The sequence below is a fragment of the Phascolarctos cinereus genome, unplaced genomic scaffold (genome assembly GCF_003287225.1).
Source record: "Phascolarctos cinereus isolate Bilbo 61053 unplaced genomic scaffold, phaCin_HiC Scaffold_2;HRSCAF=192, whole genome shotgun sequence".
NCBI lineage: Eukaryota > Metazoa > Chordata > Mammalia > Diprotodontia > Phascolarctidae > Phascolarctos > Phascolarctos cinereus.
The window spans coordinates 325,036,737-325,064,433 of NW_027555625.1; the positions used below are offsets into that span (position 1 = coordinate 325,036,737).

Sequence of the window (27,697 nt, forward strand, 5' to 3'; positions counted from 1 at the left end):
CCTTTGGCCTTCACAAAGACCCTATGTAAGGCTTAATTTGAATTTTTCCTATCTGGGCCTAGAGATGGGATTAGAGATTGGACTGAATTGTGAGACTAATCCATTCCCAGAGTCATCCCATTCCCCCACCACCACCACTTTGCTCTTCCTCACAAATCTCTGATTGTTATTTTCCTCTGATCTGCTTCTTATTCCTAAAAATAGATTACTCCTCCCCTCCCCCTCCCAGTCCATTTAGTTGGATTTTTGGTGGAGGCTTCCCAGCTCTTCCATCCACTCCCTCACGACTCTGCAGGGCTGCCTTCCCTCCTTGTGATAGGCTGATGAGGGTTTATGACTTAAGAGCTGGGGAAGGTCTCCATCAGAACAGTGATCCACTTCTCTCTTCCTTCAGTTTGCCCCTACCAAGCCCCTAGGGATAGAAGTAAGCTTACTGATTTGCCTGTCAGTAGATTAGGGTTTTTCTGGGCTAATCTGTGATAGAACAGGTTTATGACTAGATCATGCTTTAATGGGGAGATGGGGGTAGGGGACTCTAGCCTCAGCACAGTGCTGGACTGGAACACTGTACTACAAGATCTGGAGAAAACCTTGCTTTAGATGATTGGAGATTTATAGATGTCATTCATTCACATCACAGCATAGCTATTTAATTATAGTTGGATTTTTTTCCCTCACTTTTTCCTCCCAAAATGACCTCAGACCCTTATTTGTCTTTTGAGAACATCCTTGCGGCTTATATCTACCTAGTGTTTAATTTTGTTTGGAAAGCTCTTTCCTTGAAACAGCCTTATGAGGTAAATAGTACAGAGGAGGAAGGTTCCTTGACTTGCTTGGTGTCACATAGCTGCTAAGTGTTGCAGCTGTGACGCTAACCAGATCTCCTGACTCCAGGACGCCAGGTTGCTGTCTCACTGAAATGTCTCCAAGCCTTTCTCTGAGCCTGATCCTCCTGACCTGCAAACCCTTCCTTTCACTGCATGAAAGGTATGGGAAGAGCCTGAATGATGCCAGTCATATAGATCCCCTCCCCCTTGTCCTTCAGTGCTTCTCCCTTGCCCTTTTCCTCCCTCTTCCCCTTCCCTTCACATTCAGTTCCTTTGTTAAATCTAATGCCTTGCCTATTGCTGTGTGCCTTTCCACTCAGTTTTCACTATAATCAAGAGAGAAACTCATTACCAAAACAACTTGTTTAGCCCTGACAGCATTATCTCTAATATCCTGAACATTTGTTGTTTGCAGTTTGAAATGGAATAGCCAGTGGGTTATCCCCTCTTTACTTTAGCTCTGATATTAAAAGCCTGTGTGACTGTTTAAGGGCTTTCTTTGCCACATTTAGGGGGTTAACTGCCTCTGTTGTAGTTATAGTCACATCTGTCAAATTCACAAGATAATTGGTATTTACAATGTTAATACCCCTAGTTGCTGTTTGGGAGTTGGTTGATCTCTGTATTGACTTCATATATTTTGAAAGCAAGCCTTATTCTCTATATGATTTAGTCAGTAAGGTTTTATTTATCTCCTGCTTCACACCAGGCATTGTGCTAAGCAATAAGGATACAAAGAAAGGTAAAAGGCAAGCCTTGTTCTCATGGAGCTCACATTCTAATGAGGGAAACAGTATGCAAATAACTATGTACAAAGAAGATACATACAGAATAAATTGAAAATAATCAGTAGAGGGAAGGCATTTTCACTAAAGGAGATGAGGAAAGGTTTCTTGCAGAAGATAGGATTTTAGCTAGGACTTAAAGGAAGCCAGGAGACAGATATGAGGAGAAAAAGAGTGTTATAGGCATGGAGAACAGCCAATGAAAATGCACAGAATTTGGAGATGCAAGGAACAGCTGGGAGGCCAGCAAGGTGTAAGAAGACTGGAAAGGTAGGAGGGGGCCAGGTTGCTGAGAACTTTTAATGCTGGAGGATTTTATATTTGAATTCTGAAGGTGATAGGGAGCCACAGGAATTTAGTAAGTAGAAAGGTGACTTGGTCAGATCTAGGTCTTAGAAAGATTAATTTGATAGTGTAATGGAGGATGGACTGAAATGGGAAGAGGTTTGAGGCAGGGACACCAACCAGCAGGCTATTGCAATAAATTGTCCAGGTATGAGGTGGTAAAGGCCTGCACCAGGGTGTTGGCAGTGTCAGAGGAGAGAAGGAGGTTTATATGAGAGATGTTGAAAAGATAAAATCAGTAGATCTTGGTGACAGATTGTCTTTATGGGGTTAAAGAGAGTAAGGATCTGGTAAAGATCTTTGTTGTGAGCCTGGGCTACTGAGAGGAGGTGCTCTTTGCTGTAATAGGGAAGTTTGAAAGGTTTGGGGAGAGATAATGAGTTCATTCTTGGATTTGTTGAGCCTAAGCCAGGGGTGAGGAACCTGTGACCCTGAGGCCACTTGTGGCCCTCTAGGTCCTCAAGTTCAGCCCTTTGAGTCCAAACTTCACCCCTGGTCTGAGGCATCTAGTTTGAGATGTCTAAAAGGCAATTGGAGATGCAACACTGGAAGCTGGAAGGGAGGTTAGAGCTGAATGAGTAGATCTGGGAATCATCAGCATAGAAATGATCATTGAAACCATGGGAGCTGATGAGATTCCCCAAGCAAAATAGCCTAGTGGGAGAAAAGAAGAGTGTGTAGGATAAGAGTGCTAGGGGACACCACCTTTAGTAGCTATGATCTGGGCAAAGATCCAGTAAAGGAGACCAGAAGGAGTGGTTGGATGTATACGCTAAGAACCAGGATAGAGAAGTGTCACTGGTACTGTGTACCAGGCACTCCATTAGACACTGAGAATACCAAGACAAAAACAAAATATGCCCAGCTTGTCAGAGCTTATGCCTTCAGCACCTAGGGATAATCTCTATACCTTAGTGAGGCTTCAGAGGGTGACATTATTGGAATAAGACAGTATTTAATTTCATTAAGTGGTAAATTGGGTGCTGTAGAAATTCAGACAAGGGAGAGATCACTCTGATTTGTAGAAGTCAGAAGAGGAGGAAGTGCAACTTGAGCTGAGTTTTGAAGGGTTCCTAAGATTTAGAGAGCTGGAAAAGAAGACATAGGTATAAGCATGGCATGTCCCAGGAAACAGAAAATAGGCTCATTAGACTAGCATTGGGGTGCTGTAGGAAATGGGATGCAAACAGATAATAGAGGGCCTCGAAAGCTAGACAGAATAGGAAATCCAGAACCATTAAAAGCTTTGGACGGTGCCGTGGCATAATGAAAGTGATTAAGGGATGATAATTCTAACGGAAGAGGCCCCAGGCAAAAAGGTCAAGAAAGAAATATTGCTGTAATCCAGGTTTGAGGTTATGAAAGCAAAATGAAAGTCTAGATTGGAAAGAGATTGGAGTTGTACCCTCATCCAGTGCAGAGAGGCCCTTCTGCAGTGTAATCACGGACATTCACGTACAGCTTTTAAGGTTGACAGTGCTTTATAGACATTTCTCGTTTGGTATTCAGATCCCTGGAAAGGTACTATATTATCATCCTCTCCAATCCATCCTCCAAACAATGCTGAATTAGCCTCACTAGAATGGCACTGATTTGAATTAGTGCTATTTCTTTTGAATTTTCAGAACTTTTCTTAAAATGACAAGAAAAACTGATCACGATCTCACCCATTTTAATTCCTGCCTTTGGCCAAAAGTACCTCTCCAGATGCGTGATTCTAGGTTAAATTAGGATCTATTCTCAAAGAAGAAAAAAGTCCACCTGCAAAACTTATGTATCCAAATGAGATTTATTAAGCAATATTCCATACAGCTGCCTGAAGCCTCATGCGACCCGGAGATAGGGTGGGGATTCTGCACATCTCCAGGTCCCTCCCCAGGGCAGTCCTAGAAGCAGCAGCTCCCATTTTTGTCCAAGAAAAGCTCCATATCTGACTGGTGTTAAGTTTTTCTCGATTCTTAGAGAAGCTAGGTCATGGTTGGAAACAAGATGTGTAATCCCTCGAAGGTCGACATTTGGGATCTTTGAGGTCTGTAATTGGCTGAGGGGGCCACGGGCATGTCTGTGGGCATATTCTCATAGAGTTCCTGTTCTTGGCCTGAGCTAGACTCTTGAGAAACTCCCTGATTCACAAGAGCTCATACAAACATCAAAAGCACCGTAGTTTTTTAATGGCCTAAACTTCTGATTTTATTCTTAAATCCAAGCCCCTTTCTAGACTCTAAAGCTAACGTAAGCAGTGAACAGATTAGCATTCAGTAATGCCTTTTGCCCAGCATCTATCGCACCTAGGAGTTGAGCCGACAGGCTGTTGTCTGGGGCTAGAATGGACCCTAATGCAGCTACCAAAATCTTTTGAAGGTCTATACATCAAGGTTTGGTTTTGTTTTGTTTTAATTTTTTTCTTTTTTGGGGGGGGGGAGGGTGCAGGCTAGGCGATGGGGTTAAGGGACTTGCCCAGGGTCACACAGCTAGTAAGTGTCAAGTGTCTGAGACTGGATTTGAACTCAGGTCTTCCTGCCTCCAGGGCCGATGCTCTATCCATTGCACTACCTAACTGCCCCATCAAGGTTTTTTAATCTGAGATTGGTTCATGAACCCCTTAAATTTTTCAGAGGGTCCATAAACTTGGGTGGGAAAAAAATTATTTTATTTTATTTCAGTATAATGGGTTTCCTTTGTTATCCTATGTATGTTATGTATTTAAAAGGATCATTCTAAGTGCGGGTCCCTCAGCTTCACTAGACTGCCCAGGGGGTCCGCATGCCACATGAAAAAAGTTGTGAGCCCCTCAGTCTAGGATTTAAAACTCTCCACCTTTGCCAGACCTGTTCCACATTACTGTCTTTTGTGCACTTTGTGTCCCAGCCAAACTGACCTGCTAGTCGTCACTTACCTGGGCCTAGGATATAGCTCCCTTTTTGTGTTTTGTTTTTTAACCTTTAGCTTCCTTTCAGGAGAAAGTCAGGTGACACCTGCTTTATGAAAGCTTTCATGATGATCCTGGAGGTTGTTCTTCCTGCTCAGATTACCTTGTATTTGTTTCCCTGTGTGCGTGTTACATCCCCCAGTACAATCACTCCTTGGCATCGAGGGCTTTTTTCATTTTTGTGCAGCACCTTGCACATAGTAGGTACTTAATCATTGTTTATGACAGGAATGAAGCCCTGTTTACAGTTGTCGAAACTGAAGCCAAGAAAATTAAGTGATTTGCCCACGATCATATGACTAGTAAATGTCAGAGGCAAGTTTTTCATCAAGAGCTCTCCTTCTATTATGTACCAGGCCACCAGGCAGCTGCAGGGTGTGATACAGAGGAGTCAAATAGGAGTGCTGCCCAAGCCAGGAGAAAATATAATTGAGAAATACTAACAAAGTAAATAAAAATGTAGTAGAACAAAGATAATGTTAATATGTGGCCCTCAAAGATCCTTATGAACAGTTTAGTGATACCCCCCCATTTCTTTGGGGAGGGGTAAGAGAAGTATTTTTTCCCCACTTAATATTTTATTTTTTCCAATTACGTGTAAAGATAGTTTTCAACATTCACTTTTTTAAGATTTTGAGTTCCATATTTTTTCTCTCTTTCCCCTTCCCAAGATGGCAAGCAATCTGATATAGGCTATACATGTACAATCATATTTAACATATCTTCACATTAGTCATCTTTTGAAAGAAGAATCAGAACAAAAGGGAAAACCACAAGAAGGAAAAAAACAACAAAAAAAGAAAAATAGCAGGCTTCAATCTGCGTTCAGACTTTATAATTCTTTCTCTGGAGGTGGATGGCATTGTCCATCATGAATCTTTTGGATCTATCTTAGATCATTGTATTGCTGAGAAGAGCTAAGTCTTATCAGAGCTGATACAATGTTGCTGTTACTGTGTGCAATGTTCTCTTGGTTCTGCTCACTTCACTCAGTATCAGTTCATGTAAGTCTTTCCAGGTTTTTCTGAAGTCTGCCTGCTCATCATTTCTTATGGAACAATATTCCATTGCATTCATGTACCTCAGCTTGTTCTGCCATTCCGCAGTGTCTGGGCATTCCCTCAATTTCCAATTCTTTGCCATCATAGAAAGAGCTGTTATAAATATTTTTGTGCATGTGATGACACCACTTTGAGCTTGACACCACTTCTGTGATGGATAAAGTCCTGAGTCTGGAGCCAGGAGGGACCTGAGTTTGCATCCTGCCTCAGAGACTTACTAGCTGTGTGGCCAGAGACAGGCAAGTCACTTCACTGTGTCTGCATCAGTTTCTCATCTGCAAAATGGGGATAATAATAGCACCTACACCCCACCCCCATCCCCGGGCTGTTATGAGATCAAATGAGATAATAATTGTAAAGCACTTAGCACAGTGCCTGATAGGTAGTACTCGCTATATGAATGTTGGCTATTATTATTATTAGTCTCTGCCTCAAAGGATTATGAGAATCAACAGAAATAATATATAAGGCACTTAGCCAACCTTAAAGTGCTGTATAAGTGTTAGCTAATTTGAAAAGTGAGCCTTTAGCTTCTACTTGAGCATTTCTAAAAACAAGAAGGTTTCTACCTGACAGACATCCTATTCCTAATAATGAGATCTCCCCAAATGGGAAGTTCTTTATGTTAATCAAAATTCTGCCTCCCTGTAACTTTAATCCACTTCATCTAGTCCTTCCCTTTAGGAAGAGCAAATCCATCTTCCTTGGTCAGTAATCTGAAGACTGATACCATAAGTAAGGGATAAGTAGATTTTTCAAAGGAAAAATTAGCTGAATGTGGTTAATGATTGGTTGCTTATGGCAGATGAAGAAAGATGAGTCAAAGAAGACCTTTAAAATGACCTCTGACTAAAGAGTTAATAGCATTTCAGACTCATTGTATTTTCTGGGAGACAAATCTTTTTTTTTCTTTTAATGGGAGCTAAAAATAGCATGTGAAACTCCACCAGTATTGTACAATTAGGTGTCTGACTTTAAGACTTTTCATTATTTAATATATTCTGCAATAATAGGGTTAATTGAGGCAGCTAGGTGGCGCAGTGGATAGAGCATCAGCCCTGGAGTGAGGAGGACTTGAGTTCAAATCTGGACTAGGACACATAACACTCACTAGCTGTGTGACTCTGGGCAAATTACTTAACCCCAATTGCCATACCAAAAAAAAGGGTTAATTTTATCACATTTATAATTATTACCAGATCATTTAGCCTGTAATCATTCCCTTGTTCCACACATGTTAGTGTTGTTAATGGGTCAGCAGTGGTTAGAGTGGCAGGCCTGGAGTCAGGAAGATTCATCTTCTTGAGTTTAAATCTCCTCCGATACTCACTAGACGTGTGACCGTGAGCAAGTCACTTAACCCTGTTTGTCTCAGTTTCCTCATCTATAAAATGAGCTGGAGAAGGAAATGGCAGGCCACTGCAGTGTCTTTGCCAAGAAAAAACCTCAGTGGGATAGTGAAGAAGAGTCAGACGCTACTGACATGAGTGAAAAACAACAAAGTGTTGTTAATGCCAATTAGATTTGAAGCTTCCTTTATGTTCTTTTGTTCTACCACAGATCCTGCTGTAGTTCTAGATACATACTATGTACTCTTTGTTGATTTTTTTTGTCTTTGTTGATTGATGCAATAGCAGGGATACAGAACCTGAAGCCTCCAGGCCATATGTGGCCTTCTAGGTCCTTGGGTGTGGCCTTTTGACTGAAGCCAAATTTTACAGAACAAATCCTTTTATTAAGGGGATTTGTTCTGTGGAGTTTGGATTCAGTCAAAGGAAGGCCACATGTTGAGGCTGCAGGTTCCCCACCCCTCTTGGGTCAATGAATACATCATTCTTCTCCATTCTCCCTGGATAGAAGGCACGCTCCTTGAAAAAAGGAATGGATCCATTTATTGTATTTGTATTCCTTAGCACAGCTCCTGGCCCACTGCCAGGCTCTTCATGAAAGGTTTGTTGATTGAGTGAGGCAGTCAACACACATTTATTATAGCTTTTAGTTTGTAAGAACTAGTAACCGTAGTGAACAGATGATCGAAACTTGGGGAAGATAAAGTGTAGCAGAGAATCTCCCCGATCTTTGTATGAGAAAAAACTACTTTTTTTTCTTTCCTTGAAATAAAAGGGTATTTCCTTTTATTGGGGCTCTGGAAGTAGCTCATGACCTCCCTCATCTTTGCCCTCCTACCCTCCTTTACCAAAAAATGCCTGGGACTTACTCATTTGGGTTTTGTGAGTGCCTGGTGGAATGAATTGTGCTAGATCAGTGATTCCTCATTTTTTCTATTATAATTATATATGATATTTTATATATTGTTACATGTATATATTTTATATTAATTATTTTATTCATTATTATATATTTTTTTTACTTTTAAAGTAAAAAAAATTCTTGAGCCCTTACATGATGTCATTGTATCATGAGTATCAGTTAATTAAGAACATAATTGCTAACAAAAGGGTGCAATGCTTTCAGTAATACTTTAAAATGAGAGCTTGTTGGCACAGTAGATAAAGATCATAGGACTTAAAGTTATGAAGAGCTGAGTTCCATTCCTACCTCAGATGCTCACTAGCTTTGTGACTCTGGGTAAGTCACTTAGTTTCTCTGTATCTCACCCATCTCCCAGGATTGTTATGAGAATCAAATGAGTTAACTAATAAATGTAAAGTGCTTTGAAAATCTTAAAGTACTCCATAAATGCTAGCTATTATTATTTAAAATGATTTTGTGTTTTTAATCACAATAGCTTCTATACATTTGAAGAGTCTTTATTTCCAAATATGCCTCTCATTTCTCCCCTACCCAGCAAGCCATTCCTTATAACAAAAAAGAAAATTTAAAAAGCAGTTTAGCAAAACTAACTAATATATCAGCCAAGTCTGTCAGTATATGCAATATTCCACATCTGTAGTCTCTGCAAAGACATAGGGAGGTCATTTTCTCACCTCTTTTCCAGGGTCAGTTTGTTTCTTTATTATATGGAATCATTCTTTATATTTTGTTGGAGCTAAATATATCACAATATGCCATCGATTAGTGTGTTTATGGAAATGGGGGACTACTTATAGCCTCCAGAGGGGAGTCCATGGACTGTGGGGCATATCTAAGATTGTCTCTGTGTCCCAGATACCTCCATTTAGGTGTCCTGAGACCCTAAGTCAGCAGGTCCAAAGCACATCTTTCTCCCCAAACCACCTTTTGACTCCCATTTCTTTCAGTGGAGCCAAGGATTGGCACATATTGAAGCTGTGCTTCGAACACTTATCCTTCACTTCACCTCCTCTATCTAGTCACTACCTACTGGAGGGTCTTCTTCCACCTGAACTCTAGACTCCATCCCCTCTGTTCCATTTCCCTCCCACAGACACAGGCATAGGTCCTCATGACAACCTGCCTGGACTGCCAGGATCCCCTCTGACCTGGCCTTGCTGCCTCCAGCCCCTCCCCTCTTTGTTATTTCAAGTGCTACTAGATCCACCTTTACCTGTACACGTTAGATCACGCTACTCATTCAGCACACATTTATTTTATTTTATTTTATTTTATTTTTTGCTTTTTGGTGAGGCAGGTGGAGTTAAGTGACCTGCCCATGGTCACACAGCTAGTAAGTGTAAAATGTCTGAGGACGAATTTGAACTCAGGTCCTCCTGACTCCAAGGCCAGTGCGCTATCCAGTGTGCCACCTAGCTGCCTCTCAGCACACATTTATTAAGCATTCACTCTGTGCCCAGCGCTGGACTAAGTACTGAAGGGACCTTCCATGAGCCCTGTGGGATGGTACTGCAGAGATCACTGTCCTTCTTTCACAGAAGTGTAGACTGGCTCCTGCTCCCACAGCCCAGCAGTCGATTCCCCACACTGCTCTCCTCATGGCAGACTTCTGCTCAGAGCTGTCAATACTTCTTGATTTCCTATTAAATAGTCTAAACTCCTTAACTTGATATTCAAGGCTCTTTATAATTTGGTGCCTCCTACCTTTCTTCCCTTCTTGTATTTTCCCTTTCATGCATGACACTCCAGCCCAACTGCTGATCCGCTGTCCCCGTGCCTTTCTGCCCCTCTGGTTTTGCCTTTCCCTCTGCCTGGAAGGCCATTGTGGGATGTGGTGTTCTTTCACCTTATCAAATCTATCACTGACAAATCTTAATTCAAAGTTGACAGAAATCAGGAGTGAGGCAACAGGGAACTTATTCTATTATTGAAGGACCCATTTTTTCTTTATCCCAACTCACATGAAAGCTTGAGTCAATGATCTGGAACTGGGCCCCAGATTTACACGTCTTTTCCTGTTATAGTAGAGAGTGGGTATTATGGATGCTTCAAGCATTCTCATTGGTCACTTTTTGTAGATTTGGGTGACAGCATCTTTGAAATCTGAATAATTTCTTTGATTCTTTGTTTAGGAGAGCCTTTGTATATTCTCTGAGCAGCATCTTGCCTTATATTTTATTCTTATGTTCCTTTTGTGGGATTGGGAGTTAGAATTTGTTTATTTGGTTTCTTATGTAACTCCTCAGACAACCTGCTTTCCTCTGGTCTCCCAGGACACAGAAAGGGAATAGTAATGTCCAGGGCTGCAGACGTCCTGGAATCTCAAGGCCAGAACTAGAGAATGTTGGGAAATGTTTAACAAATAAATACAAATATAATAAAATATCAAGCATTGTTGATTTGAGGTTTTCTAAGTCAGTTTGCCTTTTGATACCACTTTTCTAGAGGGTATTTGATGACATTACAGTGGTGAGTCAACAAAACTTTTAGCTTTGTAAACACTGTCCGCTTTATGGAACTTCTTGTGGAAATTATCCGTAAGTTGGTAATGTTGGGTCAGTTGGAATGGTTGTCACAACTTGAAGTCTGTTGGATTGATTCTAATCCCACCTTTGTCACTGATTTGCTTTGTGGCCTTGGACAAATCATTTAGCTTTTCTGGGCCTTCATTCCTCCTTGATAAAATAAAGGGATTAAGCTAGGTGATTTCTGAGTACTTTCAGACTCCCTCTATCACTGTATTTCTGTATCACTTTAGAGTTTTTAGTGGATTCCCATTGCTTACAAGGTAGAAATCCAAACTCCTTAGCCTGGCTTTCCAGGCTTTCTGAAATCTGGCTCCAACCTTACCTCCCACAGCTTGTCTATATGAACCTATCTTCTGCCCCAGCCAAACTGTTCTACTCACTTTCCCCCAAACACACCTTGCGAATTCCCACCTCTGTGGCTTTGTTTATGCTGTTCCTGTCACCTGCAGTACCTGCCTGCCCTCCCTTTACTTCTGATACTTAACCATCCTTTAAAGCCTAATTTACATCCTACCTCCCCTGTGAATGAAGCCACCCACGATATTCCCTTCCTTCTTTGAGTTTATATAGCACTTAGTTGTAGCAGTCAATCAAACAAACTTTTAGTAAGCGCCCAACTATATGCCAGGCAGTGTGCTAAATGCTAGAGATACTAAAAAAAAAGGTCAAAAGACAGCCCCTCCCCTCAAGGAGCTTACATTCTAATGGGAGAGATAACATGCAAACAAAAATAATCAAAGCAAGCTATGGACAAGATAAGTAAGAAATAATTAACTGAGGGAAAGCCCTAGAATTGAGAGGGTTTGGAGGAAGTCTTTCTATAAAAGATGAGATGTTAGTTGGGACTTAAAGGAAGCCATATGCTTCAATCCACCAATACATGTATCTGTCAATCAGTCCACAAATGTGGGAGAGGAAAGTGCTTTGCAAACCATAAGCCTATCTAAATGAGGGTTGTTTTTGAGCTCTAGCAATAGCAACATGGGCTCTGCCCCCCAGAAAAGAATACTGACTAGCTGAGGAGAAATGAGCATTTATATGTACTGTGCTACTCCTTATATGCCTTGTTATTGCTATTTTATGAATGTGTTGTAAGTGTCTGCATGATTGGGCCGTAACCTGTCTTTGTGTCTTCGCTCCCTTTACTCTGCTCGTGAGCCCCAAACTAGCGTGATTCTTTTCCTTCCCTCCTCCATTTAGGGTGTTCTCTCTTTTCCAGATTCTATCCATTCATAACTCCCTTGAAGTTTTCATTGACAGCCTCAGCTACGAGTGACCTTTCTCTTTTGAACTATTTTGGCACTTACGTGGCAATTAGTAAAACTGCTTGATGCTGTAGTTTCTTGTTTGCCTTTTCTCTCCCATTTGATTATTAGAACCCCAGTATCTATACTTATTTAGTGTTAATTGTCTATATCAGGAAGTCAGGCAAATGAACTGATCCTCTCTGGTTTGTTATGGGAGTAGAGATGTGAAGGCCTAGAAGGCTTTACATCTAGGTTATTTTTCATCCTTAGATTTTTACCACACTTCTAAACATTTATGTCATTACCATTTTACAAGTCAAGTTATGTGTTGATGTTTTTAAACTAGCAAGGTGATTTCAAGTCTTTATTTTTTGGGGGGGTGGTTTTAGGCAATTGGGGTTAAGTGACTTGCCCAGGGTCACACAGCTAGTGTCAGGTGTTTGGTCTGAGACCGGGTTTGAACTCAGGTCCCCCTGACTTCAGGCCAGTGCTCTATCTATTGTGCCACCTAGCTGCCTCCATTTCAAGTCTTTAAAAGATGGGATATATTTAGAGGTTTTTTTAATGTTCATTTTTTTCCTCTTAACTTAAAATTTTCATATCTGTATAGAAATAGATACCCTCTCAGCTGAGTGTTGTAGGAAAAGGTAATGCTCTGTGAAATAGTTGCTTTGGTTATTTGTATGTGGATTCATCTGGTACTCAGTCTTATGTACAGTAGATAATTTCATCATCTTTAATAGTCTTGATCCTCTTGGAGCCTCTTCCTCCAGCTGCTCAGCTCCCTCTGGTCACTTCCTGTATTTTTGTTTGTTTGCTTGTTTTTGGCAGTTGGAGTTAAGTGATTTGCCCAGGGTCACACAGTTAGTAAGTGTCAAGTGTTTGGGATGAGGTCGGATTTGACCTCAGGTCTTCCTGCCTCCAGGGCTGGTGCTCTGTCCACTGCGCCACCTCGTTGCCCCCCACTTCTATGTTTTCTTGCCCACAAGTGCTCTGCAGGCCGACTCCATCTGGCCAGTGCTTGCTGACTTTCTTTTCTCATTCCCTTTGGGAACTAGTTGCTGCCTCCATTTTGTTAACCTGTCAGTCAAGAAAATTATGCTGCCATATTATTGCACTCTCACTGGTAAATATGGCTGTAATGATAAATGTTACTCAGGAAAATAAATTAATGGAATATTATCAGTGTGTCTTGGAAATGACTGATAAAGAAAAGAATTTCTGCAGCTGTAATCGATGACTACAGAGTTGGACATTAGATTAGCAGGCTAATAATATAGTTCCTGATAATGTTATTCAAGAAATAGGAAACTTAAAGTTTTTCTTTAGATTTGATTTTTTTAGCTAACATCAGCAAACATAAACATTTCCATATATGAAGAACAGAAGGATTGTCTGTGAGACTGAATCTCTATTGCATATGATTTTTTAAAAATAGCATTTAACACAATAGTACCAACACTCTTCTTGTCTTTATGCCCTTCTAAATTTCCTTCTGTTCTCTTCTGTTTATTGATGCTTTTTTTACATCTCTATCATGTTCCCCTTATAACAAGTATATTCAATAAGTGGTTGTGTCTGACAACATACGTCTCATTCTTTGCTTCAAGTCTATCACCTGTCTTCCAAAAAAAATGGGAACTATGTATAATCATCAATTTTAGGGAACCTTGTTTGGCTAATGCATAAATCAGTTAAGTCTTTGAAAATTGTTTCTCTTTACATTATTGAAGTTGTATAGATTCTTCTGATTCTGCTCACTGTACTCAGTATCAGTTCCTATAAGTTATTATAGGCCAAGTCAGACTCTGGCCAATACAGTGGTTCAGGCTTGGGATTGGAATGAAATGAGACACTCATAGACCATCTAACAAAAAAGAAATTTACTTAGCAGCATAAGGGATACTTAACAAGCATATGAGAGTGATTCAGATCATTGCAACTCCCCCCATCTCTGTACAGAAGAAATGAATCTGGTCAACAGGGCATGTTGGATCTGATAGGTATGGTAATTCAAGTGATAGTAGGACATCTGTCAAGTGGGGGCACTGACTCCTTAAGTTAAGGGCGGGCCTTTTGCCCCGGGCAGCTAAGAAGCCATATGAACATTGTGTGGTCAAGGCCTAGTCCCCTGGAACAATTAAGTTTCAGAAATATTTTCCCAGCTTTTCAAGGACAAACTAGCTAGCCTATGTGGCAGACACCCTAGGTAGGTATTGCTCCTACCGCACCTCTTGGTGACCAGGTCCTAAAGATTTTCTAAAAGACCGTCCTCCATTTAAATAGCCTTACTGTCATTACTGGACAACCTTTACCACAGGAATGTGAAAAGCCTTGACACAGGCAGCATTGAAGGAAGAGCTTAGTTCAAATAAAAGAACGAAAACAAAGAGAGCAAAAAATAATAATAATAACATAACATGATGGATGGCCCCTGGAGAAGTATACTCAAAGTGGCTAAATAGAAGACCACAAGACCATAAATCTCATGCTTCAACTCCCGGGTCATCTGTGTGGTAGTAATGCTGGGGACAGTTCACACTGGCTCTTCCAGTGTGAGGAGAAGTGATGGGGATGAGGAAGAACAGTGTTAGGAACATTAGTACCACAGGAAAGATCACAGCATTTCTGGGGGACAGACCCCAATCATTGTTGTAGGTCAGAATCATCCATAGTAAGAGAGATAAAACATCCTTACCCTCTTGCATGTGGGCTGTCCTGGCGCCAGGATTGATATGAAGACATGCTATGTACCACCCTCCCTTCTATTCTCTGGGCCATGAATTGGTAGTCCTTTAAGAGGGAGAACACCAAATCTTTACCCCTTAGAGATCTTAATTGAGGTGCTGCTTCCTATAGGAGCTTGGTAAAGATTCTCACCCATATTCAGGTACTCAAAATTTGGCTAAGGGATCCCTTTTCTTTCAATACAATTCACCATAATTAGGCAGAGGTAGTTTCATCTCCCCTATGGTATTAAAAAGCAAAGTACCTCCCAGCAATTCCACTACATTCCTGGGGGAAAAGAGACTCGTCAGATGATGGGAACCTGAGTTATTTCAGCCCAGTAGACCCCTTCCAAACCCCCTGGAGGAGACAGGGAATTTGAGGCCCAGGCAGCTCCACCCAGGAGATAGAATAAGAAAGACCTAGAGACAATCGACCACTTAACAGCCCTCCCCGTTCATAGGATGGCACTAATCACAACCACAGCTTCTGGCAGGTAGGGCATTAGTAGCCAGAGGCATAATGATAAAGTTTTTGTTTCAAAATCTTGCCATACTTGTCTTTCAGAAGTGTCTCAAGAAGCCCCATTGGCCAGAAGTAGCCATATCCATGGCATCTTCTCAGCTGTGTCCAAAATGACAATGGGACCCACTTCCAGCCTTTACTGTTCTTGTAAGGGTGTCAACTTGATTGTTCAGTTCAGCAGAGTTCTTATGATGTCTCTAATAGGTGCTGTCAGGTTTCACAAACAGCTCATTGCAGGGAATGCATTGACATGGCAGATCACTGGTCCTGAGCCCAAGGGGGAAGAAGGCCTTTAATTGGTCAGTCCTGTTCCACTAGGCCCCATACTAGTCAACCAAATCCATGGCCACAGCCTAGGAATCAATGCAGAGAAAGGTCTTATCCATCTCTCTCGCATTCCTTTCACGCAAGTTCACAGAACAGCCCACTGGGAGGAATTGCCAGGATCTCCGTCTCTCAGCAGAACCCTTATTAGCAGTGTTAGTTTCTGTGGACCAGTTGCGTGTGCCTGTCTTACAGAGGGTAGAGCCATTTGTGAATCGGGCAAAACAGCAATCCTCAAGGGCCCAGGTCCTTCTCAAAAGGGGACCATTGGGCTAGAAGAAGAGTGAGGATATCAGGGCTAAGGCTGGAGGCCTTGACCTCTGGCAGTCACCAGTTGTTTTTGAACACTACCAGTGGCCATAATGTTGTCCACTTTCCTGGGCTTTTTATTGCTGATGCAGTTGCTGTTACATCCTGGGCCTCTGATACTGCTGGTATCCTTTGCCAGTGTTCATTGTGCTGTCAAGTGTCAGTAGCCTATTCTAGACTGAAGACACAATTATCTAGATTCTCCCCACCTACTGTATCCCCAGAAACTTGAGTGAGTGGACTGGACCCTGGGTTTGTGTAGGGTTGATCTCCCACCCCTTGTCCGTCATGTGGACTACCATCAGATGAAGGTCCCTTACCACCATGATCTTTTCTGGGCCAGTCAACATCACTCTTTTCGTTCTCTGCCCACCATGTATGTCAACATGAGGGAGAGGTCAGGTCGTCATAGAGAATGTTAGCAAAGGCATGCTGGACTCCTTCCCAGGTGAAAGCAATCTGGGTCTTGCTAGCCTTAGCCACAGGGTTAGAGGAACAGGCTTTTAGTTAGGCAGACTGCCCCATACTGCTCACCCACAGTAGCCTAGGCAGTTTGGTCCGCCACATTGATGAGTCAGGAATAGTCTCAACAACATGGCTTCAGTCTGTTTTCTGTAGTCCATTGTAAGTTACCAGGTGCCAAATGCCTTCTTCATCAGCCACATGGATATTTTAAGAGGTGTAGCAAAGTGATTCAGTCTCTTTCATGTCCAGTGCTAGAAGGGAAATAGTTTCACCCCTGCAAGGACCTGGCAGCACTGGGTGTTAAACAGCATGGAATGGCTTGGGTAACTCCAAGGGTTTCTCTTTAACCTCGCCCACAAAATGGCATAGAGATTACCATGAGCACTCGTAACAGGCACTAACTCCCAGGAATCAGTGATGGGTCGGAGCTAGAAGAATCAATGTGGGAGCCGTGGAAATTAAGATGCCCTGATGGGCCTGTTGGGAGAGTCCCTGGTATGATAACACACTGGCTGTTATGATCCATCAGCCCTTTACATACACAAGTGGAGTGGGAGACGCCTTCAAGAGGTGCCGCAGGATTGAGTGAGGCGTAACCCTTCTGCTTCACTGACGGACCTTATGAGCTAGCTATTTAGCCCCTCCCAAAGCTGTTTTGGGAAAGAGTGGCCTCCGTTGCTGTGCCTTCTCCCTCTATCCTAACAGCACCTATCTACATGGACGGGTGTATCTGCCCAGATAGCCACTGTGGTCAGTGCAGTCACCTATGCAGATTTTACCAGTTGGTCCCCCTGTGCCACACATGGTGGAATGTGTGTGTAAGGAGGAGAATCGCCATGGCTAACACTTGACGCCACTCAAGTGATCTCTGCCATGCAGCATGTAACTACTCCCACAACTGTCTAGCCTTAGAAAGTGGGGGTCCATGGTTAAGCAGAACTGGTCCAATCTACCAAACCCATCTCCTAGTACACACTCCTCCCCCTTGATGCAGAAATAAGTGGAAAGAGATTACATCTTTATGGAGCCACGTATGCTCAGCTACTCATGTTAGCCAGGAAAAAAGGAGGGTCCGTGTCTAGGGCCTCTAATTGATTTCACTAGCTGTGCAAAAGTTAAGTCTTATATGAGCCCTCCAGGCTGATGATGCTGCATGGGGAAAAGGTCTGCTTTGGCTCCTTAGATCTGCCTCCCAGGAGTCACCATTCTAGTGACTCATCAGACTGTTTAAACTCCTTCTTCATCATAATGGCAAAAGCCTCCCACTCTCCCACTCTGACCTCTAGGTGGTGGAAATGGGCTGAGCTTCAGGTACTGCCCTGTTAACTGGGTGACCATGAGTTCTTTAACCTGGCCAAACTTCAGTTTCTTCATGTACCTGTTCTTCCTCCCTCATTATGTCATGGTAAAGATCAAATGAGATAAATGTAATAGCTCTGAAAAATACAATTCTGATCACGCAATGACCAGACACAATTCCAAAGGCTTTATGATGAACTGTGCTACCCACCTTCAGATAAGGAGCTAATGGAATTGAGTGTAGATAGAAGCATATTTTCTTCTCTTTGTTTTCCATTGTTTCTTTCTCTTTGGACATGACAGTTGTGGGAATTTGTTCACATGACTGTACATACATATTTGTAATGGATTTTGGTTTTCTTCCCTTAACGGGTGGAGAGGGGGAGAGAGAATATAAAACTTAAAGCTAATTAACAAAAAAGAAAACTATAAAGTGTTATACACTTGTAAAGAAAGGTAGATAACACTTACTATGTGCCAGGCACTGTGCAATGCACTGCAGATACAAATGCAAGTAAGTCTTAATCTCAAGTAGCTTATGGTCTAATTGGGGAAGAGAATCTAAACAAGGGTACTGGAAAGAGGAGTAGGGAGGTCGTGCTTCCAACAAAATCTCACTTTTCAGAGGATGATGGCCATAGGCACCCTGGCAAGGATATGGCCAGAAATTGGCATGAAGGCCTAGGGGCTGGCAAAATAAGAGGAAAACACATATGATGGCCAGAGGACCCAGGGGCTGACTCCAAAGTTGAGGGCTGGAGCGAGGAGTGGGATTGCAAGCAGTGTAGTGACACGATGGCCAGAAGCAAAAGGCTAATGATTACTCCTGGCAGGGAAATCCTGTACCCAGCCAACTAAGAGCATACATCCCTCTGGCTGGCACGTGATACAACAATGCCTGTGTTTCTGAATTATGATTCCAGTAATGGGCTTTTCTAGTTTGAGAACTGATCCTAATTTTGCCAGAAATTTAATCCTTTTTTAACAATAGCTCATATTTATATAGCATTTTAAAGCTCTGATCCTCACAATAACTGTGAGGTAATCCTGATTTTACAGATGAGGCAACTGAGGTTGAGAGGTTAATGTCACTTCGTTGTGAGGGGTAGCTAGGTGGCACTGTCTATTCCAGGAGGCAGGAGGACCTGAGTTCAAATATGGCCTCAGATGCTTACTAGTTATATGACCCTGGACAAGTCACTTAACCCTGATTGCCTCCAAAAAAACCCCAAAACTCTTGTGTGTGTGTGTGTGTGACTTTTTTTCTGTCTAGTCCTTTTCCCTGTCAGCATTGTCCATCTCTGCTTCGTAGCGCACTACTGCTGATTCTCCCTCTTATCGCTCAGTTTTCCTCCTACACTGTGGCTATGAGCATCCCTAAAGCTGCTGCCGCTGGTCCTACTCTCTTCTGTATGCTTTCTCCTTTGTTGAGCTCACCTACTCACAAGGAGCGTGAGTGTCACACCTGGACATGAGTGACTTCCAAATCTTTCTCCAACTCTGACCCATCATCTATAATCTAATCTCCACTCGCATGCTTTATAATCACTTCAGACCCACCTTCCCATCACCATATTCGCCTCTCAAAAACTGTGTTTCCTTCCTAGGTAAGCCAGTTCTCTTATAGACTAATCTTGGTGTCTCTCAGGCTACAAACTGTGATGCTATTTCTGAATCACCATGGTATCACAGAGTGTTGGAACAGAAAGGGATTTTCATCAATATCTAATGGAACCCACTGTCCAAGTCATGCAGCTAGTAAGCTTCAGAGCTGAAATTAGAACCCAGGTATTCCGTCTCAGTGGATAGAGCCCTGGCCTTGGAGTGAGGATGGAATCCTGTCTGCCACTTAGTATTGTGTGACTCTGAGCAAGTCATTTGATCTCTTTCAACCTCAGTTTCCATATATGTAATATGAGAATAATAATAGCATCTGCCTCACTGGGTTATTGTGAGGATCAAACAAGACATAATATCTGCACTTTGTAGACCTTAAGCCATTACGTGAATACCAGCTATTATTCTTCCTAGTCCTCTCCTCCAGGGCAGTCATTTCATTGGAACTCTACAATAATGCCAGCTTTCTGACTAAGACTCCAGGCATCCTCCACGGGGCCAGACATGGTGACTCCATCCGCTTGGTTCCACCCACTCTCTGCTACTTGGCCCATTGCTTCATTTGGAACATAGGGAGTTTGGACTGCTGTCATCTCTTCACTGTCCTCACAAACCACTGGGCAAGAGAAAAAGGAGGGTGGGTGATAATTTTAGTTTTTATCCCAGTTTAGAAAATCTCTGCCCAGCCTTCTGACAGGATTAATAGCGCTAAGAACCCAAATGGTGTTTGTTGAAAATATCGTCTGTGCTGAAGTTGCAGCCTGCCTGAGGTCCCCAGGAGAGGAGCTAGCTAGCCTGTGCTGCTGAGAGATCGGCAGATGGAATTTTCCACCATGTGATCTCACTGTTCCTGCAGGTGTTATAAAATTGCTCATTGGCAAAGCCTTGGGACAATGAGAACCGAACAAAATCTGGGGTTGCTAAACAAACCATAGGTCCACGGATACATCTGCCACTTATTAAGACCTGGGTACCATACTCTAGGGGCTTAGTATTCTTTCCTGAACATGAAGTGTTCGTGACTGAGCAAGAATGGCTTTATCTGTTTGAGTGCTTATTTTTGCAGAATGTTTCCTTTTCGGCCTGAGAGTGGGAATTCTTTCATTTTTTTGTGTTTGTATCCCTGGAGGCAGGCGTGTAGTGGTGGTGATAGTGTGGAGTCGTTTCAGTCTTGTCCTACTCTTCCATGACCCCATTTGGGTCTCTGTTTGGTCCACTTAACATATAGCTCAAATCTTTAAATTCACTTTGCCAATGGTGAGGTGCATTTCTCAGCTTTTATTTTCAAGTTATATTTTTTAAATAATATACCTATTTGGTCCACTTAACATATCTCAAAATATTTAAAGAAAATTTTTTCCCGAATCTGTGAGCTCATCAATCAGTAAACATTTATTAAGAAATTACTTATGTGCCAGGCACAAGGGGAAACAAATCAAGCAAAAGACATCCCTGCCCTCAAGGAGCTTACAATCTAATGGGACAGACAACATGCAAACAGATATATACAAAGCAAGTTATATACAGGATAAATAGGAAATGATTAACTGAGGGAAAGCACTGAAATTAAGACTTCCTTTAGGAGGTGGGATTTTAGATGGGACTGAAAGAAAGCCAGAGAGGTCAGTAGTCAGAGCTGAGGAGACTTGGGGAATAGCCAGAGAAAATGTCTGGAGCAGAGAGTTAGAAAGTCTTGTTTGTGGAACTGCCAGGAAGGCTGAAAGGCAAATAGGGTTCCTGAGATGTCAACCCAATGAACTCTTCATTCAAAAAAATTTTATTAAGTGTCTAATGTGTACAAAGCACTATGCTAAACACTAAGGGAGAGAAAAAGAAATAAAATAGTCCCTGCCCCCATAGAGCTTACACTCTAAAAATGAAGGAAGGGAATGAGTGTAAACTATAGATACTGCCTGGGGCTTCAGTCTCTGTGCCTAGGAGTGAAATCACAGCCTAAACCACTAGATGCATGTGAGCTCCAAGGCCGATTGGAAAGTGCTGTTTGAAATTCTTCAAGTAACTAGACTCTAGTTCTTGAGCATCTGTGACCAGGTCTACACTTTGGAGCTGGCTGATAAGGTACCTGGAAACTCCCAGGCCAGTAACCATGCCTAGGTGAATGTCAGTTCTCTGTTCCCCTCAGGTCTCCTTAGAGTATGAGTGCTGATAGTTGCAGAATTTTGTGGAGGGATCGCTAGGTGTGCTGGGGACATTTTCTTCCTTCAGCAATCAGTTATAACTGGAACAGGCTGAATTAATGTGGGCTGTTGGTCAGTAACAACTCAGAAGGTGCCTAATAGGTATACCATTTCTGATGGGGTGAGGGGACCTGGACCCCTAGAAAATAACAGACCATGTCTTTGAGAGCGACCCAGTCCCTGAATTTTCCCATACATTTCAGCTGCCCAGATCTCTGGCCTCTGCCCAAGGCAACTGGGCCACCCCAGCCCACCTAGATCACCTAATTAGCCTACTTGATATTTCTTTCACTGTTGGTCTGGCCCACCCGAAGACTACTTACCACTCCTTAATCCCATTCAGATCCTTTTACTGTACTTTTTGTATATAAGCCGCAGTCTCACCCCTAGGAACCCTGACCATTCCTCTTGGTGATAGGTACTGTAAACTTTGCCCAGAAACTGGAAGATGGTTTGAGTGAGTAAATTCGTACCAGGCGGATGCCACCCTGTGCTCTGACATTTTGGGGTTCCCAGCAAATCCAAACCACATCATTTTTCATGGCTAGTTAAGTAGGGCTGATTTGCCATGCCCCTCTTGTCTCTCATCTCAGTTTTGTCTGGAGCTAGAGCTGGTAGTGACCTTAAAGAAAATACTGTCCAGCTACCTTGTGTTATCAATGAAGAAACCTCCCAGAGAGGGGAAGGTTACTCATCCAAAGCCACACAGTTTAGAGCAGAGCTAGTATTAAAAACCAAGGCTCCTGGTTCCCAAGCATATGGTCTTTCATTGGAGAGACCTGATGGCGGCCGTGCCTTGCCTCTTGCTTGAATATATTTAATGTCCTTCCTCTGGCCTTAGCTCTTTGGGTGGGCTTGCTTTCTGACATAATGGGTCTAGCATGAGGGTGGCTTAAGCCAGCCTGTGGGCACTACCTGCCAATGACCAGGTTTATCTGAACTATCTTTTCGTCACCGTCATCTGTGTTACCTCTGCTCTCTTTGTTTTCTGTTTCAGTGTTACTGGTTCCTGAAGGCCTCCGTGCCATCTCCTGTCCTCATGGATGAACTGCAAGACGTGCAGCTCACAGAGATCAAACCACTTCTGAACGACAAGGTAAAGGCCACTCTGTTTGCATTAAAATGATTGAACCCACACCTCGCTTTCTGGAACGGGGTCATTGGTACTGCTCAATATTGACTACCTGAAAAATCATCTGGCTTCATTTCCCAAAGAGCAGTGAGGAAGGGAGCATTTGCCCTTCTTTTTGGACCTTCTCTGCTCCCTTCCTTTTTGTTTGCTTTCATCTGAACTTCTTCAGGACCGATCCTAGGAGGCCTTGGGTTGTAGTGGAGAGCTGGCCTCAGAGTCATGCCTGACAGCCTGAGGCCCGGTCCTGCCTCGGTCACCTACTGGTTCTGTGACCCTGCCAGGGCCATGCCAGCTGCCATTAGGAGAGGCACTTTCTTCATGAGGGAGCTCCCTAAACCAGTAAAGTGTCAAGTCCAGACCATAAACAAAAGTCCAGCCTCACAAGATTCCAGATCTAAAGCTGGCAAGGACCTCAGAAGCCATCTTGTGCAGCGCCCTCATTCTATAAGCAAGGGACATTAAGTGCTACACAGATAGTAAGGGGCAGCAGCAGGATCTGAACCCATTTCATCAGCGTTAGCCTCTTCTCCCTCTCCCATATTTCTTCCCAAGCCGTCATTCTCCTCAGCGCCCTCCCCACCGCCCACACATGCCATTTAAAAAATACATGACTAAGCAATAACCTGGCAGAAGTGAGAAAGTGAGTAAGGGCACATGAGATGCTGACCCAAGTTCTTGTCCCCCGTGGTTTCTAATGTTGTAAACTCTGACAGGAGCTCACTGTTGCTCACAAAGAGGCCAGAAGTTGTTATGAGGTGCTCCTTTGTAGAGAATGAATAGTTCATACACCTGTACTATGCCATCCTTCACTTAATGTTGGTTCTGGGAGGCCACAGGAGAACAGGCTGTGTCTGACCATCAGGACATATTCACTTCATGGAGGAACCATTTCCCCAGAAAACCCTCACAGCTCATTTGCTGAAAGCTGAAATTTCACCATTATGGCTTTCTTTTTGTTTATAAACTTTGCTTATAAGTGTTGTTTAAAATGGCAATACTCTTGGGAGTAGAAATACTTTAAGCTTTCTCAGGTATCTGCACTGTAGTGCAAATGAGTTCCTCAGACCCCAAAAACATGTTTTGGTAGAAAATAAAGCATATCCGTAGTCTCTTTCCTTTCTCCTAGCCACCCACCCACACCAGTACAGAGGGGGGTGGGAGGGTTAGGAAGGAGGTGGGTACTGAATGCCTTCTTAACAAGTTTGAGTAAGGATTCCTCTGACAAACATTATCCGAAGTAGCCTAAAACAAGAGAGGGACATGATGCCTATTCTCCCTAATCTCATCCCTTTAAATCTTATTTCACCCTTGAATCCTTTATCCTTTATCATTCTCCAAATTTTTCCCCCATACAAGTCTGTATACTTTGTACCACCATTTTTTCTTTTTGCTGCTTCCTCTCATGCCATCCTAAAAAATGTCTTTCTATAAATGACCTATTTTTGTTACTGTAAGAGGCTTTCACAAGACGCATCCCACAATCGGGTGGAAGGAAACAGTTTGTTGGACGTAATTGGCTCTAGCCCCAGAAATGAACGACCAGTCTCATCAGTACTGTTAAGAGAAGTCCCATTGGTTTTGTGTTTGTGGGCTGAGCGACTACTTAGGAGAAGACTTTGGTGTCTCTAGGATATGGGCAGGCAGCCAGGCCAGGTTCACTGGAGATGGAAAGGCAGCAATTTATTTCCCCTAATGAGAATTCAGATATTTCAAGATTGGGCAATAAGCATTGGAAGGGATTCTTTCTTGATCCTGAGGTTTTAGAGGGCTTCCTGAAGGGGAGCAGTACCAAAAGAATGATAGGAATTAGGGTTTAGATGTCTGGGATGTCTAGGGTAGTAAAGACATGATTTAGTCAGTCTGTCAACAACAATTTATGTGTTTACTTAATATATTTTTATTAATATATTATTTATTATATTAGCATAATTTGTTAAATACATTCTTATGTGCTCAGTGCTAGGGTTGTATCGGCAGGCAAAAAATAGATTTGTTGATATGGAAAGTAGTTCAGTTGCATCCTCTTGATATTTCAGGGCACCACCCTGATGGTTTTGCCTTGTCTGGTCTGTCATCTCTTCCTTAGAAGGCACGTGACTTCTATCCCATTCTCCACTCTCTTTCAAACAACTTCCTTGTCTCTGTGCTGCCCCTGCTAGACTCTCCTGCTGTGGCATGAGTCCACAGAGGTAGCTATGGGAAGTCCTTTGGGTAGACCAAAACAGTAGCATCCTTAAAGGAAAATGTCGCAGAGTAATGTCTCTGTCTACCGTAGATAGACAGTATGATCTCAGCTGCATACCAAGCCACTGAAAGAAGAAAGAGTTCTAGATTTGAAGGAGAAAGGAGAGGTCTCTAGATTTACATCCAGCTATTGCCATAGGGCCTCTTGGTGTTTAATGATCTCTAAAATCCCTACCCGTTTTGAAATGCTGTCTGCTTATTAGCATTATCAGGCAGCACTGCTACTGATGAGTCATCTGTGTGCTGGCCGGTTGGTGTTGCAGGTAAAAGAGAGTGTCATTCCAGCCTACTTTGCTGCCACAGATCTTCTGTTAAATTTGACTTCCTTTTAAGGACTAATGCTTGTACTCCTTCAAGGAAGGATGCACTGTGTGAATCAGGAAGCTTCTTATCTTTCTGCCAAAGGTACCACTGTACCTCTTACATCTTTGGAGAGCTTGGAAGGAGTTTGTCCTGAGATGACTGTGGAACTGTCCTTGGAATGTAGCTTTTCAGTCTCATACTAGTTGGTTTCTTTTGTCCATTTACTTTTAGTAAGCCTATAATATGTGAAAAGCTTAAGATCGGGGAAAACTGATCTTGTTATATTTGTGTGCCTGTGCTGAGAACAGAACGACAACCACCTCTTTGAAGATGTGTGTTAGTGGTGTGAAAGAGCAACCTAAAGAAATAACAGAAGTACCTTACGTTCGTATAACACTCTATGGTTTTGAAGATACTCCCTTGTACATTTTATCATTATCTTCTGAGCAGAGCAGCTATTACCTCATTTTACAGTAAGGATGCTGAGGCATAAAGGTATACAACTAGGTCTAATAAATGGTGGAACTGAAATGAGAACTAATGTGTTCCAATTGCTAATCCATTATTCTTTCTACTATATCACATTGCCTCATTTAACGAGTAGTTCCTACCTCTTCTCTCATAAAACCTCTGTTGCCAAATAAGCTGAAAAGAGCTAGTATAAACAGCAATATACTGAAGAACCTGTGATTTCATTGCTATGGGTCTTCCACCAATGTGTGTGTACATGCACGCACGCACGCGCGCGCGCACACACACACACACACACACACGGCCCTGTCGTAATTTGAAAGACAGTTTCATGAGCTTGTCCATGGCCAAAAAATTGATCACCTCTTAGTAATGAGCCTCTCTGAATTCTGTCTAGTTTTCAGGTGACAGACCCTTGCTGGTTCCGTATTTATAATCTCCCCACTATTCTTTTACTCACTGGTCCAGGCTTTTCGTGCTCTGTCACTCAGAGCCCTTCATAACCTAGCCCCCTACTACTTTCCAGTTTTCCTAGACATAACTTCCTGACATGAGACTTTTCAGCCCAGTGACGCTGGTCTCCTGTCTCTTCTACAAACAAGGCATTCTGTCTTTAGGTTCTGGGCATGTTCTCTAGCTGTCCTCCATGCCTGGAATGCTCTCCTTCTTCCTCTCTGACTCCTTACCTCCCTGACTTTAAGTCCCAAGTCCCAACTAAAATCCTGCCTTCTACTGGAAGCTTTCTTCAACCCCTCTTAATTCTAGTGCCTGTCTTCTGTTTATCCTGTATAAAGCTTGCTTTGTATATAGTTGTTTGCATGTTGTCTTTCTCACTAGATTGAAAGCTTCTTGAGGGCAGGGACTGTCTTTTGCCTCTTTTTGTATCCCCAGTTCTTGACATTGTGCCTGGCTCCTAGTTGTTTAATAAATATCACAAAATCTCTTGGCTCCTGGTATTTTCTCTGACTGTCACCCATAATCTGAAACCTTCTTCCACTCCTACTGCTGGCTTCCTTGGTTTCCTTTAAGTCCCAATCAAAATCCCATCTTGTACAGGGATCCTTTCCCCAACCCCTCTTAATTCTAGTGTCTTCCCTCTGATAGTTATTTCCTATTAATTCTGTATATACTTGCTCTTCATGTATTTGTTTTTGTGTTATCTCCCCCGTTAGATTGAAAGCTCCTTGAGGGCAGGGCCTCTCTTGCCTCTTTTTGTATCCCAGCACTTAGCGTAGTGCCTGGCACACAGTAGGTACTTAATAAAGGTTGATTGATTGATAGCGGGTACTTGAATGTTCACTAAATTCAGTAAACTGGCAGTAGGTTTGTATTGGAACCCTTTCATCAAATAATCTATTGTGCAAAAGACACTTCACTAAAAATTCACAATTAGAATTTTCTGGGGGTAGTGAAATACTGTTTTTAAATCTCTACATATATATGTGCACACATATACACACAGCAACTCTGCATTTTGCTATCCTTGAATTACCATTTTAAACAGATTGTTGTTTAAATATCAAATTTCAGAGTCGTAGTAAATGATTGTAAATCTCTCTCTTAACTTATGCTCTTGTTTCTGCATCTCTTACCTGTCTTTTTTTTATTATTATTAAGGGCTATTGTTTCTATTTCCGTGAGTCATTCTGTATTTTATCCTTTCAGACAATATTTTTATAGTGTCAGTCTTGTTCCTAAAACCTTTACTTTCAGATAGTGAGAGCTGCCTTTGGTGGCCCTAATTCCCAGCATAATAATGGCACATTAATGCTAACTCTTTATTCAAGTCAAGTATCTTTTTCCCCCTTATCCATCCGAGTGTAGCCCAAACTAATTTGATCATGGAACACTTGAAGTATAGTAAAGAAATCCAAAAATGATGATCCAGGGACAGAGGTCTATAGTATATCCTTTGATTTATCACAATAGCCCGGGATAAATGAGAGATTAGGATACTTTGAGAACAAGATAAATCTATTTTCATATCAAAAATTTTGTTACATGTAAAAAGTATTTTAATATACACAATTTCACATTTGATATTTTAAAGAGAGCAAATATTACTAAATATCAGCATTTTCTCAGGA

At 42.3% G+C, this 27,697-nt stretch overlaps 1 protein-coding gene across 3 annotated transcripts in view; it reads left to right on the forward strand.

Annotated features, from left to right (window-relative positions):
• NDRG3 (NDRG family member 3) overlaps positions 1-27,697 on the forward strand; it is a 70,250-nt gene that overhangs the window by 1,934 nt on the left and 40,619 nt on the right. For all 3 annotated transcript variants that reach the window (XM_020998687.2, XM_020998690.2, XM_020998688.2), the window contains exon 2: positions 22,458-22,556. In XM_020998687.2, the coding sequence (XP_020854346.1) occupies positions 22,500-22,556 (57 nt within the window). In that variant the 5' untranslated portion in view covers positions 22,458-22,499. The remainder of the gene's footprint in view (positions 1-22,457; positions 22,557-27,697) is intronic.